The following is a 16,498-nucleotide window of genomic DNA, read 5'->3' on the forward strand; positions in this document are numbered from 1 at the left end:
AAAGTGTGGTAAGTTATTGTGCACTTGGTGCTTACTTGGAGTGTCTTAATGGCCTTTGCTCCTACAGAGGCATGTTGTTACATGTCTTGCACTAGAAATTATATCTAAACGCACTAATGGATCAAGACTTCAGTGTAGCTAGTGAAGTGTTAATTCATACATATTCTTGCTGCACACCAGCTTAGTCATGGAGACACCTGTGATTTCTCACAGAAAATGTTAGTAATACTGATTAGAACCAAATTGAGAATTAATATAAATAGAAATATTAACATCACCTGTTATTTGCTATTATGGTAAGAGGAAGCATTCCATGTACTGATTTAGATAGTTTAATAAAGACAAACACACATATTTAGGGTCTCATAGGTAAAGCCTTGCCTTCATCTTGGTTTGGAAAAATCCTTTCTGACTGCTTGCAAAACTGTATTATGTCACAAGAGGGCAGTGTTAGAATACATAACACACTGAGTACAGGCACGATTTAATACTAAAATGGGTAGTTTGAAAATCATATTCAACTATTTACAATATACCTGTGTGAAAGAGTTTGACCAGAGCGGATTTCTCTGTTACTGTTAGTTCTGTTCCGCTGAGGTGGTAAAATATGCTAGCTGCTGCTGATCTTGGTGGTAATTAATTTGCCTTTTAAATGGGACAATACAATTTACAATACAGAGTTCTGACAGGATTACCCATCCTGTGGCTGGTCTGCTTTCTGTACAAATTATTTATGAATTTTCTGGCTATTTAACAATCAAGAAGAGACTGAAGAGGACTTTTTTAAGGTAAAAATGTCACACTATGAATTGCAGAGGTAAGTGTAATGAACTGTTTTGGTCTTGCCTCAACTTGTTTGTAACAAATACCCTGATAAATATTATACTTAAAAGTCACACAAAGACTTAGTAAGTCCCCTTCAAAATAAACCAAAAATGCATCCTGTTTAGAATTTATCAGAAAGAGGTCTTTACCCTCAGCTATGAACAAACTCTGAATTTAATTTTTATTTGGCACTGTTACCTACCGAGGTATATAGTAATAGAAGTTCCTCTTAGAGATATTCCTAGTTTGGTGTTGTCCTAAGAATACTGCTGACTGCCTTGTGTGTGTTTAGTTTTTGAACTCTATTTTGAAAATGATCAGGGTCTGAAGAATATCTGTTGGCAAAGTCTCAGAATAAAGCTGGGGATAAATGCATTATGACAAAATCATCAGTGTGGCATCTTTGCCAGATTCTGCAGCATTGTGTTTTACTAAATTAGATTCAGAGGCTTTTACCCCAAATGATTTAAGATTTATATTCCTATCTGATAAAACGAGGAGGAATGAACAGAAGAAAGACAAAGACCAAGTAGCAATTTGATCTGCAGTTTTGCTGTAGTCTGCCAGCTGAATCATAGTGTGCCTGGGGGCCACTGCTAGTTTATCTTGCCTGTGTTTGGGTGGAGTTTATTTAAGCCGATCAGATTTTAAAACCAGGCCAAACTGAACACAGGGCATTGACTTTACAAACAATTAGCCTTTTTTATAAAAGCTTTAAGGAAGGAGCTGTGGGTGCTTGGGTGGTACAGCAGTGTCAGTTGTGGGAAGATGCACAGGGCTGGGGATCAAAAGCCAAATAAGTTAGTGGGGTTGCTGAGAAGAATGACTGTGAAGTAAGAGATTCAGATGTCCATGTAAGAAAGGGAAGAATTTCCTGTCTGTTTGGAACTGAGGACAAAGGATAAGATGAAGTGGAAAAAAGGAAAGGGATTTAATGAGGACATTCCTTGCAATACTGCTTTCTGCATGCAAATGCCATTATGTGTGCATGTAAATGCCATTATGTATTTTGGACATAACCTATGTGAAGTCACAACATAGGTTTCTACTGTAGTCTGTAGTGTAGTGTAAATATGCCCAAGCTGGCTTGAAATTATTTAGTTTGAACATGAGAACTGCTCTACCCATTTTAAGAGATTGGCTGGACTAACGGAGTCGGTTGAGAAGCAGGATGTGTTGGCCCATGCTGAGCTCCGCAGTGTCATGGTTGTACTAATTTTGGTTTTGAACTCAGCTTATTGAAAGTTACTACAGAAAAATAATTCCACTTCTGTCTGCCAAGTAACCTAGCAAAAAGTTCATGACACTGCAGGTAGCTTTCAAAGGATCAGATAGAAAGTTATGGAAATAATGAATCTGTTATCACAGTACAGTTAATCTGATCTGTAAATATTTTAATTAGGAACTAGAAGAGAAGTTGTTCACAGTCTTTCTAGAAGCATAATGCCTCCTTTAAGCAAATCACCTTCTCTTGTGTAAAGAGGGTGGCCTAATGTGTGTTGGGAAACTGCAGTTCAAGTGTAGAAAGATATTTCTATGTTATCTTTAAAAGAAGTTTGATAAGGATTTCCTATATGAATGGGTCAAATGTGCTCCAATGGAGGTAATAGAACAGGAAAATAATTTCACAGATAGTTTAGTTTCATGTGTATCCTTTGGTTTCTCTGTTATAAAAGGAGATTTTTGCTGAGCAGAAACTGAACAGTGTCAAAGTAATAATAAGCAAACTTTTCAAAATGCCAGCTTTTGCAGATCTCCAATTAAACATGGAGATGGTATGGGGTCCTGGAGGGACGCAGATGTGGAGGTGAAATAAAGATACAAGGTGTGGGAAAATGATGAAATTAAAACCAAACCAGGTACATCAGCTCCCTTATAAACTCAAAATATTGAATAAATTAAAATTTCAAAGAAGAGTGCCCAATCCCTTTCAACCTAGTAATTGTAAATTTTTTCCTGTTTTTTTTTTTTTAAATTTCTCTTTCAGACACCATGATTTTGTTTAGACACAGTACAAAAATTCTAATTGCCAGGTTGGAAAATAGAGAGTGTCACAAGTCAGGGAGGAGCATGTGGGGATGTGCCTTGTGGTGGTGGGGGAGGAAATAAGGCAGAGCTTTGTTTCTGATTCTCACCATTCCATAGAATGGTCTTACTAATTCAGTAATGTTTTAGATTGATGGGGGCAGAGGTTTAACAACTCTTTCACCACATGTGTCTCACCTGCCAGTGAGAGTCAGTGAAACTGAATACACAAGCAGCTTCTGATTTGAACCATTTTATAGCGTGTTCAGAGGATAGATAGCAATGGAAACAATCTCATCTTTTTAAGTCTTTAATACCGCCTTTTAAATAGCTGTGTGAATTTTAGCTGGTTACCAGCAGCTGGAACACCCTGCTGTTTCTGGGATTGCAGAGGGGAACAGCAAACTGAGTTTTGAGCTGCCAGCAATCCTCCTGAAGTCTCCACTGAACAGCAGGAGATTCTTGAGTGTAAGGTTAACAGGCGTAATAGGAAATGCACACCTGATTCCCCAGGAGGCTGGAGATATATCAACAAGGAGCAGAGGGAAAATGGGGCTCTGAAGTCTTGAAGAAGACAGATGGGCTTGCTCCCTAGCTGGCTGTGAAACTGCAGCTCCATGGAGAGCAATGATGGCTAGGGAAAAAACCTGAAAGAACTTTCACTTGATAAAAGCTTGGACTTTAATGAAGGTAGATAGGACCATTCTAGCTCCTTGACTTAACACCCCACAATGTTAATTCATTTCTCAGGTTGAACAGCTGTCTCATCAGACGTTACCTTAGGAAGCGGTTCCTTAACCAACACCTTTCTTTTTCTCTTCTTCTCTATTCTGTTTTTAAAGATATATTCTGTAGGGTTGTAAAGAATCAAAAAAGGTACAGTGTTTATTTTTCTGGAGGGAGGGAAAGGGAGTGAGAAAGAAGTTGGAAGATGTAGATATTGCTTATGATCCACCTGGTGGAAAAGGTTCTTTTTCTGCCAGGCTATTTGTTTATTTTGCCTTAAACAGAGATCTTTTATCTGAACTTTCTAAATAAAGTTGAGAATAACGTACTGGAGACCTGGAGATCAAATTTTGTGTGAGCAGTAGGCACATTTTCTCTGTAGCTCCCTTGAGTGCAGTTGTGAGTGTGGTCGCGTGCCTATAGTGTTTCAGCTCTGAAAGGTAAGATTGTTAAGGCAGGACTTTAGTGTGTAGCCTGTATTATAGGCTGTTTGTAGAGGCTTCGGTTTAGGTGCCTAGGTGCTCATTCCCAAATATTCTTTCTTTTAAACAGTGCCTGTCCATATTTGCCTTCCTTGAAAATTTATTTCTGACAGTTAGTAAATTCTTCCTAGATCTTTTCTAAGACATAATTGATTTTGTTTTTCTGAACACATAATTTTATATGGTAATATCTGTGCAAAAGCAATTTGCTATGGTTCAGGGAACTGGACTATTATGGGCATTTGTCTTTGTAATGCAATTATAAAGCTACTAACTTGATCTTAATAACGTTTGCCTATTACCACTTATTAGATGCATGAAAGGAAAACAATGCAATTTTAAACACAGAAAATGATGCTGAAATATGCTCATGCATCTCTCCTGGATTATCATCCACAAGGATGTAGTGGATAGGATGGCAAAATTCTCTGTTTTTATTTTTGTGGGCATTTCATGAATCCTACATTTTAGAATTAAACTGTATTTCTAATGTTGTATCAAGTAAAATTAGCATGTGTTTTTATGTGTTTATGTGTATTTGTGTGATTTCTTTAGTAAATTGCAGTTTGTATCTGTTTAAATTTTTAATGCTGTTGCTATTTATTTTTTTTATTACTCAAAAGACAGTCATTTAAGGCCCAACTTAGAAAGAGATGTACGAAAGTGTTCAGCTTCAAGCCTGTGCTCAGGAGCGTAGCAACTTGTAAGCCTAAAACAGAATATGTAACTAAAGATCTTGATTCAGCAAGTTATTTAATTTCTAGTAGTTTAATTTTTTGTCTGCAGTAGCTTGTAATTTGTGTTGGAACTATTACAGAGGAGTTCCTGGCCAAGGGGGATTGATTTAGACATCTTTCCATCACATGAATGGCATGTGCTCATAAAGACTCTTTTGAAGTGGACTTTACTTGCATGTTTGGGACCATCCTGAATACTTTATTCCAGGTTGTTTTGGACTTTCATAGTTTTCTTGAAATCCCTGACTTATGCGAAAAAAATGTTGTTTTTTTTTTTTAGTCTGGTACTTAATCAGCAGGAATCCATTAACGATTGAGAGATTTACTGGCATTTTCAACAGAAAGGCCAAGAGTTGATTAAACTGTATGACTGCATTGTGCTCAGACTTTGTACAACAGAGAAATGCATTATAAATACAAGGGGATATTACAGTTGAAAGTTATTTACTGAGAAAACATAACAGTCGAATTTCCGTTCTGATGAGGGTAGCCTACAGTAGGGCAGAAATCTATATTCCAAGATTGCGTTTCCAATGCTAGTTATCGTCTCATCACCTCTGACATTTCCGAAGGGTCTCATTATCACAACAGTCTTTAGATGTAGATGAACAAGAGGTCTGAACTGTCTTCCAAAGTTGAAGGTGACTCTTGTGTTCTCTGCTTTGCAGACAGAAATCTCTAATTCAACTGATGGTCATAGAAACCAGCAGTCCTCCTTGCTTCCACGTTGAGGCTTCCTGTGTTGTTAATCAGCATATTGATTTTTTTGATGGCACTTTAAATTAATTTTCTTTTAAAGCAAATTGCTGAAGAATCTTAAGGCAGTGCTATTAGCAAATGTGACGTAAAGGCTCTTAAAATACCCTGGAATATTTAATATGTGTCGTTTTGTTTTTAATTCGAAGGATGCTGTGACAATATGCACTCTGGGAATAGGAACTGCTTTTGGAGAGTCCATTCTGGATAACACTCCTCGCCATGCAACCATCGTTACCAGAGAATATAGCGAGCTCCTTCGAATTGAGCAGAAGGACTTTAAGGCGCTTTGGGAGGTAAATTCAGATTTATTTGCTGTTTATGCAGAGAAAAGTGATTTAACCTTTTAAGTGTTTGTAATGAAATACAAGCACATTTATACCGTAAGCAAAATAATAATTCTTTTAAATTAGTTTGGACAAAAAAGAAAGTGTTTTTAGTTCTTCTTAGTGCTTCATATTTTTCATGATTACACACTCCTGTATTTCTTTCTTGTGGGCTTCTTTTAATGAAGTAACTTCGGTGAAATTTCTGGTGGAATTTATTTGTATACTGCAGGTGTTGCTTTCGTAGACTTAAACTTGCTTTTATTGCCAGCATTTATGAGGAGAGTCTATCCTTAATATATGCTGATATTTTAAATTATTCTCCTTTACTCCTGTCCTGTCACCAACTGTAAGGGGTTTAGAATTTGCAGAGGGATCAAGATCACTTAAAAATTAAGTTGCTGATTACATGTGAATTCCCTTAAAACTTTCCTTTGTGGAGAACGTACTGCTGAGATTCTTCATTCTGTAATCTGTGTGTACTTTGGTATCCATGCTGAGAAGACTTCATTAACATGTTACTGTGCTAACTTACTGAAATTCAATCAGTTTGCATTTTTGTAAGCATTACACTTGATTTTGAAAAGTGTTCTGGGAATTGGAGGGCATCCTGTTGCCCTGGCCTACACTATTGCCAGTTTGTAGCACCAGCTTGTTCTAAATGGTGACTGTACAAATTTAGGTGTTATGTAGAGAGCTGTTGGATGGTGTGACAGTGTCCTAAAGTTGCAGATCTAGCGACACTAACTGTATTTAAGAGATAGGTGCTGGTTGTAGCATTTTAGTTCAGCTTCTCTGCTAAGTGCAGACAGGTGGATTGGTTTTGGTTTTCTCTTTTCCTGAGACAGCAGTATTATACTCCAAATAATCGTCCTAACGCAATACTAAAGTAAGGCTATCAGAAAGAAAATCAAATCCACAACTAGCTCCACTGACCTAGGAAACAGAACTAATATCACCTGTCTACAAATATGTTATCTTGAGCATAGTTAATGGTGCAGCATGACCAAGGCATGAAATATGTGAATGAAACATGCTTGCCATTCAATGCTCTGACAGTCATTCTTTGAATTGCATAGCCATAATATGTACACTTTTTTTGGCAATGTCTACAGCTAAAAGAAAATGCTAGTAAAGTCTCATAGCAAATTTTAAGAAATTCACAGTGCAATATTTTCCTGCAGTTCATGCTTTTTCCTCTACAGGAGCTGCGTTGTAGTTTTAGACCCTGGCATTAAAAGTTTAAGTATGCCAGCGGTCTCATCTGTTTTAACATATGCTATATGTTGATTTCATATCAGAAATATTGGAGGAGTGGAGGTTAAGTTCCCTTCTTAAAAATTTTGAACCTTAAATCATAGAGTTGTTTTAAAACAAAAATGCTGATGCCATTTGCTCTTTAATCACTAATCCAATGTTATTTCTAACAATTTTGCTGATTTTGAGGAGTTTTTGATGGTAGATGCTTTTGCAAAAGGTCACGTCTGTTGAAAGTATTGGGAGCTATCACAGGGAGCCTTAGCACACATTTTGTATGTTGCAGATTTCATGAAACTGTGCACTAGAGCATGTCATGGATGCTGCAGGTGTCAGTCACAGACCACAGTTCACCTTTGGTTTGTGCAGTTTTATAGTGAACTTTTCATGTATTTTGGTGTGCTTTCTTTCAAGGAGGCTATCCCTGTGCTTTTAGTTAGTGGGAAATTATGCCATGAAATATAGCTTTGCTGTTTAGTCTGAGGTGGAATTAAGTTGTTCATTTTTTTCAAGGCAATATTAAACTGCAGCTAAGGTATGATAAACAGAATGTTCAAAACAGACAGAAAATAATTTAATAAAATTCCCCAAAAATATACTAGCAGTAGTAGCAATAGTATATTGTTATTGTTATGTGAACAAAAGTAATTACTTTTCTTCAGGGAACCTTTTTGTTATGTTATGGATGGTGTGTTGTTCTGTCTGCCTTATCCCAAGATTCACATATCTTTGCTGTGACAAAGCCCATGTGGGGAAATGGTTATTGATACAGTGGCGTGCCATTCAGATAACTTTTTTTATTTGTTTTTAATGAAAACCCACACAAAGTCACGAATGGATCACAGATATTTATTATCAGTGGTACCACGGTAAAAATGGGAAAAGGCAACAATGAGTGTCATTACAGTCCAGATATGGTGAAATCTAAAATCTGGTGCATACAAATTTCAGCTCTTCAGATTATGAGAATTTAACGCCAGAAAGAAGTAGTTTCTCCGTTAAAAAAAAAAAAAAAAAAAAGCTGAATAATTCCAAAATAATGTAGGTTAAGAAAGGTTAAGAACAACCTAAATAAACTCTAGGATTGGAATTCTTAAAAATGTTACAGCTTTTATGAATGTGGGATTTTTAATAACAGAAGTGCAAAAAATATATTTTTTGCAAACAAAGTTTTTTGTTTGTTTGTTTGTTTTCCCATGAAATTTACTTTTGGGGAAATTCTCCTTTTTCCCTCTTCGGAGGGAAAGAACAAATGAAATATCTGTTAGCTGCTTAAAGATTTTTGGCATACAGAGCATGGAAATTCCAAGACTACAGTTTTTAATATTCTTTTTATTTTTAGGTTGTGAATATAAACTTGGAAAATGAACCAGTATAAATTGATTCAATATTGACCTTAATTTATTGTGCAACTAATCTGAAATCATAGGACTAAGAGCTATGAACTATCTTCTTTTTTACTTAAAATTTGTTAACACTGAAACCTACTGGTAATGAAATTCACATTTGCAACAAATGGTTTTTTTTACCACAAATGTATGCAGTTCTTTGAAAGACAAATAAATATCCATTTATACCGCTTATGAAACTTTTAGTATAAACCCTGAAACTAGATTTTAAGAGTGATAAAGATATAATACCTATCTGGTTTAGATATTTCTAAGTTTAGAAAGAATTTTCAGAATCTCTATAACTTCATATTATGAATATACAGATTTTTCTGAGTTTTGTTTAATTTGAAAAGTAAATTTTCCTGTATTAGCTGTATTGCTCTAAGAAACAATTGTATTGATGGAAAGTTTCACAGACCAAATGTGGCATATTAACATATTTAATGCACAATATGTATCAAAGTGTATTAATTTATTTGAGTACAATTACAATTGAGTCTATACCTGAAAGAGATTGCTGCTTATAAACAGACTTTTTTCTTTTTTATCACTAATCTTCTGTCAATTTTATAACTTTAGAATCACAGAATCATTTAGGTTGGGAAAGACCTTTAATATCATTGAGTCCAACCATAAACCTAACACTGCCAAGTCCCACTAAACGATTAAATACTCATTAAATAAAAGACAGGATATTCTTTATCAAAAATATAATAAGATGCCTTCTGTAATATACACAACCACATATACATTCAACCCTTTTTCTATGACCTTCATTTTTAACAGTCAGGGAATACTGGTCAAAACAAATGATATTGTCCTGGTAGCGACAATTACCAATTAAAATGGCCTAGTTTTTTCTCTAACAACTATATCTCTCGAAATAGCATCCTGCTTGGGAACATCTGTTGGACTTCTAAGCTTACTCATCCTCAGAGACTTGTTTCTATCAACGGCTGCTATAGCAGATTGGAGGTGATGAAATCTCTGGTTAGGTTCTCACACAGCTGAACACTGTTCCCTGATGAAAAAGCTCTGGGAGGTTACGGGAATCACTGGTGACGTGCCTTTGTGCACCCATTGTCCCTGGCTTTCATCTCTGAGGAGCACTAACAAACATGGAAAAAGTTACAATACTGTAGACTTCCAAGGTGCTGTATGGATCTGTAGGAAGAGGTACTCTGTGTGGATAAGAACTTGCTTTCCCTCTTTAGTGTCAATGAGTTAGTGTGGTGCTAGCTACCGTGCGCAAAAACCTGTTTCAAAGCACAAAGGAAAATACATCCAAAAATAAACATGAAAGCAGAAGGCTACGCACGAGGAGCTCTGGTCATGCACATCCTGTTGGGTCACTGGCTTGCTCCACCCCTAATAGTTGGATTCTTTTAAACAGAGTAGGAGTGAAATGAATGTATTTGAGCAGTGTTATCATTACAGAAGTTCTCTGTAGTTCATCCTCAAGCTTTGTCCTTTCATGCAGTTGCAAACAGATTCAAACCCAGACAGGAAGGGAGTGAATCTGCTGAGAGGTGACTTATTTTTAGAGGTCTTTCCTACCACAGTGAATTACTCAGCCTTCCTTGGATAACATACAAATAACCAATTTCCTTTTGTGTGGAATAAGATTATGTTGGAAGTTACTGAACATGCCTTGAGAAACATTTGATCTTGAGTAAATGAAGAACAGCTATCGCTTCGGTATGCAGTAACTTTGGAGAGAGGGAAACTTGGCCCCCTATAAGGTCAGAATGAATATTTTAATTTTTTTTATTCCTATTCAACAGCACTTACACATCTTGTAGTCTGATGAACAGTAGTGTAGCTTGCTTCCTGCTTTTGCCCATCTGATGATAATTCATAAGCCCTGAGCAGACTTCACCGCTCTGAAAAAATAGCTTTGGGAGAAGGAGCTTTCTTACTGTCTTTGTTTTCTGAACACTGTGAATGCTTGTTTTTAATGATCTAGTTTAAAACCAGATCCTCTGTCAGAAAAGAAGAAATTTTCCGTACAGTTTCAATGGAATGCTGTGTAGGAAATATGTGTATGAAATGGCATGCTGACTTAAACATTGTAGCACTGTTCAGTGAGATTTCTGAATAAGGCTTAAGTTCATCAGAATTGAGACCACAGCTCTCCGTGCATTTCCATGTAGTATCAGTTTGTCTTTTTAAGGTGTATCTAATCATATCCCTTATATAAAGGTATAACATAATCTTATGCCTTGTTTTATGTGTCAGGATTATGGCAGTAGGAATTACAAAGGCACTGTAAAAATACATTAATGAAAATTAACATGTAAGGATTTTAATTTGATTTATCCATCTGGCCATGCTATAAGTACTTTATCAAAGTGTGTTACTAAATCTCATGTAGGTGTCTCGCAGTATAACATAGTAGGCAACATTTCAGGGAGGCAGCCTTTTCCTTGCCTGAGGCTGCTGAAAAATATACGTTATGTTGTTACTTGAGAATGTTCTTGCTTCTTTCTCTGGTAGATTCCTGAACACCTCAGAGTGTTTAAGGAGTGGTAGGAATCTCATGTAAATGTCAGTACTTTCTAATGCACCTTTTCACCGATGAGTATTCCATACCAGAAATTCTTTCCAATTCGTTTAAGTGAGAGATTAAATTTGATCTGAGAAATGAAATATTGGGAGGGGGGAATCAAACAAAAAATCGGATTCATGTCCAGCCCCTAAACTATCAACTTGATTTATGGTATACTACTCTGCCAGTTTATTGCCCAGTAATCAGTGGCAGAAGTCTTTGCCCTGATTTACTGATTTCCCATAGGTGAACATAGTAGAGGTATAAAACTACAGTTAATAAAATACAGAATATTTAGCTTTGCAGGATGGATGACCATGTGATTTAAAATAGCGAAGTGCTTGGAGACCCACCAAAGTATAAAAAGGTGGTCATGGAACGCTCAGCTGTCTTTACCTGCTTTGTGTCACACTCTCCATTGACTGCTCAAATTCTACCTTCATGATTTGTCTCTCTAATGGGGTTTTATTTGAGAAATGTAAAAGTGATCGAATTGTAGTAGCCTGCATTTGCAAGGTAGCTGGAATACTGTGTTCACCAACCTCTCAAATAGCCGTCTTGTCAGAATAAGGAAGAATTTTTCCATGTTATCAGATACAGAATACAACACAGAAGGAAGGCGTGGAAGGACCGAAGTGTGTGGAATCTGTTGCCTTATGCCATCTGCAAATCTTCAGCTGATGACCAATTCAAATTTGTATGCAAAGAAAGAGAGCTAGTGTGACAGACAATGAAAAATGAAGTGATGATAGGCAAGCAGGAGATTTTTTTCCTAGAGTAACACATGGAAGAAGGAGGAATATAAAAAGTCCTCCTCCTCTACCCAGCTTTAGAATATGACAGTAAACACAGAACTGGCAAGATGTGAGGAAAGCTTTGAAAGTAACTAACAACCCACCTTCATACCTTCTGTGTTAATACTGATAAAGCAAGCGAGTAGCAGGGAAAGATTCCAAAATTGTTATTATACCAAGAATTGCCAGATTGCACGCCCAGTTTTGCTGGGTGAATTGAGCATATTTCAAGTGAATACAATACAACTGCTTTGATACACATGGACCTAAGTTGGAGCAGAGTCTGCCCTTTAGTGCTGCAGTTATATTGGTTTTGACCATCCTTGTAACATGCTTTTAGGGTTTTTTCCTCTTGTTTTGCTTTGTCAAACATTTCTAATTTTAACGCATGATGCTCTGTCTGGTACAGCAGACTTAGACGAGTATGGCACAGCATTCTATCCTCAGTAGCCACACTTACATCAGAACAAGCCATGTTTGTCAGCATAGCAACACGGTGACAGCTGCTTTCATTCGGGTGTATTAACCACTTCACGTTTTAAAAAAACGAATGCAGATTTTGTGAATACTGTTTATGACAGTGTATCCCCTCAGGTGACCTTCCTGGCCATTGGCAGTGGAGAAACATATCTGGGAACCAGATTTTTCATTTCAGTAATGCAGCTTTTCTCTTGGTGTGATATGTACTGATGGAAGCCTGCAAGTCTTTTGACAGAGTCTTGCTATGATGTGTTCTTTTCTAATTAATGGCATTATGGCTGAAAAGTTCATAATCAATAATTGTCCAGTCTGTTTCAGGTAATTTGCTGTGCCACTATGTATGATCTTCAGTATTGTCAATGAGGCAGAATCTCTGCAGAAGATCAAGGGATCCAGTTAGTTTTAACTTTGGAAGTTTCCCTTTCTTTATTGATATCCTTGGTTTAAGGTAACAGACACAAGCATTTCAGACACCTCTTAAGCAACTGAAAAGATTGAAAAATCTCAGGCTGATTGGAAAGGCCTGATTCTTCCTCACGTCCCTCTGCAACAAACTTTCCCGCTGCATGGTCTTGTATGTCATCCCTACAATCGGTTTGTACATCAGTCTCCCCGTCTCTTCTGCATCTATTTCAATAGCAACATTTTGTGACTGTGTCACTGATCACTATGCAGAGGTGGAATAAAGCTTTGTAGACTTGATTTCTCTTAAACTATAGCAGCATGTTATTTCTCTTAGGTGTAATTCTGTATCACTGTAAGTAATGCCCATCAGCTTGAAGCCCCTGTTGAATCCTATTATGCCAGACACTGTGCAAAAATATAGTAATTCCTGTTTACAGCCCTTGTAAATGTTTATATGTTTATTAGCACTTCAAAGTGTCTTAAAATATATTGCAGAAAGCTTGACTTATTTGAGGTTCCTTCTTGGATAAAAAGAACTAGAAACATCCAGCGAGCATGTCAGTCTCCCTGTTAAGTAACGTCTTTATTGGTTTTCTCATATTTTATCATGGTTGGAGGTAAAGTTGAAAAATTGGAATTCATCCGATTTTCAAAAAAAGAAATTATTTTGATTAACTCCTAAAATATTTAAATTACAGAAGAACATCTGACAAACTGAAATGTGTACACTTAAAGTCTGCAGATGTTTTTGAGGCTGCTATTTTTCTTTGAAGCTTTACTGCCAAACTTGCACTTTCTATAACCAGCTTTTTTATTAGCAAAGAAAATGCTTTTCATCCTCAGCAGATTGTATTATTAAATGTGGTATCTCTAAGCATGATGTGCTAAATGGCAAAAACATATATTGCAAAACACAACTGGGAGCCTATAAATCTTATTTCAGGGAGCAAACTTCTGGACTTTTGTTAGTTCATTTTTATTAGGTAAAAATGTCTTTCAGAAGAATCGTAAGATTTGAAGCTTATAAAATATTTTCTGTCTTTTTTTCCCAAACATATATTGTAACTATCAAATCTGTCTCTCATGCTTATCTGTCACAGGGAGAAAAAAATGCATAACACAGCATTAATGTTTTTGTAGATATGTACGTGCATATGATCTGCTCTCTGTCTAATATGTATTACTACATGAAATTCCTATTTACCTTGTCAAACTTCTGTGTCAGATTGCCTGGAGCTTTGGGTATAACTGCATTTGGGTTTGGCAGTGTCCTTTCCTGCCTTAGAATGGATGCCAAAGTGATCAGCTACGGTCAACCATGGGATCGTATGTGGATGAGATTATTTTGGAGATTGACCCTTTCTGATCTTCTAGTCAGTGTTACCATCTCAATCTTTGGTTTCTTTTCAGATGAGTCACGCTTTTTCTTCCATACACAAAAGGTTAATCTATTATTGCTGATTTCTCCAGGTTCTTGAGAAAAATAGCAAGCCCCTAGAAGCTTCCTTTTAGCAATTGGTTTTTGTCGCTTTACAGCAATGGGTATGGTTTTGTGTTCCTCCAAGGCATTCCTACAGAATGTGTGCTTGCATGCTGCATTCGAATGGGTGCTTTCTGCTTGTACTGTATAATGGGTCAGGCAAATAATGGGATGCCATTTATTAGATCAATGGAGATGTTTTAATATTGACATTTTAAAAATCCATTAGCTTAAACCTGCTGGCATTAAAAAAAAAATTAGAGATCTTTGACAACAAGATCTGTGGCAGTGGAAGATCTTATGCAGATTAATACAAACCGAAAGCAAAGCTATTGCATTATATTATTATTTTTTATTCTGATACTCTTGTTTAGTTTATAAAACATTTTGTAAAAATACTGTAAAAGTGTTCACTTTCATGTAGCAAGAAAAATGAAACTTACAAGTCCTATTTAGTGGAATGTGAATTCCTCCTTCCTTAAGCAGGCATTAGCCTTAAATGAGCATTCAAAACCATAAAACTCAAAACAAGCTAAACCCCAGACATTATCAATCAATTAGGTTTATGGATTAATAAATGGGCTCAAAAAGAGAGTGCCCTTTCCTTGCCTTAGCTAGCACAGTTCTGATAGATGTCTTTTTCTGGTCATAATCAGAGCTGTAAGGTTCAGTGTTTGCCCCTTCCCTTAGACTGGTTCCTCCCCTCTTTTCATCCATGGTGAAACCCTACCTTATTGAAGTCAATGAGCATTGTGGGATTTCAACCCAGATAATTACCAATTGCTTCTTTCTCCTTGTGTAATATGCAGCACAGGCAGTTGGCACTAGGTTTAAATCCTCTTTACTCTCTTCCCTTCTGTAACAGTTTCTATCCACTGACGTAGCTGATGCAACGTGAGAGCATGAGGTTGGAATCACTTAAAATGATTTTGTGGCTTACCAGTTCAGGGGTGCTTAGCAAAATGGTCGACCCGATACTTGTACTGAGGTAAATTGTATCGAAGCCTTACAAACTCCAGGCATCCCAGAGGTACGCTTAAAAATGAAGATATAAAAGTCTAAGACTTGAATATGGAATATCTTTCCTGTGGCAAAGAATAAGAATTGCAGGGCCCAGCCTGTCATCTATGCTGGTTATGGCAAGTCCCAGATATTAAGAGGAGAAAGAGATCTAAAAAGCTCCAAGTAATCCATGTGCTTGCTCTTGAATCAGTCCTTGTTTCAATCTGAGTAGTGGAACTCCAACACTTACAGTTCTCAGGGTTAGTGGGTTTTGTTCTAATTCCATTCGTTCAGTGAGCTACAAAATTCCTAGAAATCTGTTCACCAGCGATGTGAAAATATCAGGCCTGAAACATGCCCCGGGGGTCCTGCAGGCCCTCTGTAATGTTTAATTCTCAAGGGAATTTATGGAACCACCTGTTCATGGATAATTTTTTTTCTTTTGGTGAGTGGTTGTTTATGCCACAAATATTCAAGAACAGCACGTAATAAGATGTGGTGGCCTTCTACGGCATGCACTCCCTCTATTTTCATACTCTAAGAAGTGGATTTTCATAGAATTTGTGTTTTCATCTAATATTTCTGTTACAAGCTGTTGAAATCTGTGGTTTATCAGAATTTGTGGATTCATGCCATCAGTCTGGTGTGATGCTTAAGGCTCAATTTCTTTATCGTTCATCTCATGCCTGATTAGGTAAGACCATTAGTGTGTATTTCCTCTGAACTCTGCTTAAAATAGTTTCTCAGTTAAATCACAAATGAAGAAGTTAAAAGAAAACTGAAACTCACAAATAAAAGTTTACACACTAAATATCTTCTGACTGAACTTGTGTTTATTTTAAACTACATTGCTAAAATACTCTTGTCCTTCTAGATGCTGTACTTAGCTCTAAGGTAGGCTTGTATGAGGGTGCTAAAAAAATCAACATGTAAAATTAAACCTTGCCATCGTGCAAGTACTTATTGATATAATTCAGCTTGCTTACATTTCAACTTCTGACCGTTCCCTGAGTAATTTCTATTTAATTTTGCATTCCACCTCTCTCTTGACCTTTGAGAAGTATCTTTTCTGACTACAAGTGCAAACTATTTTCTTGGAGTATTAACAACTTAATTTTCCAAAATAGACAAACAAACTTTGTTCTGTTAATTTCCACAAAACCCTATGCAGACATTCATCAGTACAGGTTGGTGGAAACAGGTACAATATCATCGTTTTGTTTTAGCATAATAAAAATATGCGTTACAATAGGATTTTTGTATG

The 16,498-nt window shown here is 36.6% G+C and overlaps 1 protein-coding gene across 3 annotated transcripts in view; it reads left to right on the plus strand.

The window, feature by feature from the left end:
• The window catches only part of RAPGEF4 (Rap guanine nucleotide exchange factor 4), a 158,455-nt gene that overhangs the window by 16,776 nt on the left and 125,181 nt on the right, over positions 1-16,498 (plus strand). For all 3 annotated transcript variants that reach the window (XM_063341029.1, XM_063341030.1, XM_063341031.1), the window contains exon 4: positions 5,701-5,847. In XM_063341029.1, coding sequence (XP_063197099.1) covers positions 5,701-5,847 — 147 coding nt within the window. The remainder of the gene's footprint in view (positions 1-5,700; positions 5,848-16,498) is intronic.

Source organism: Chroicocephalus ridibundus, chromosome 7 (assembly GCF_963924245.1).
Source record: "Chroicocephalus ridibundus chromosome 7, bChrRid1.1, whole genome shotgun sequence".
Classification (NCBI taxonomy): domain Eukaryota; kingdom Metazoa; phylum Chordata; class Aves; order Charadriiformes; family Laridae; genus Chroicocephalus; species Chroicocephalus ridibundus.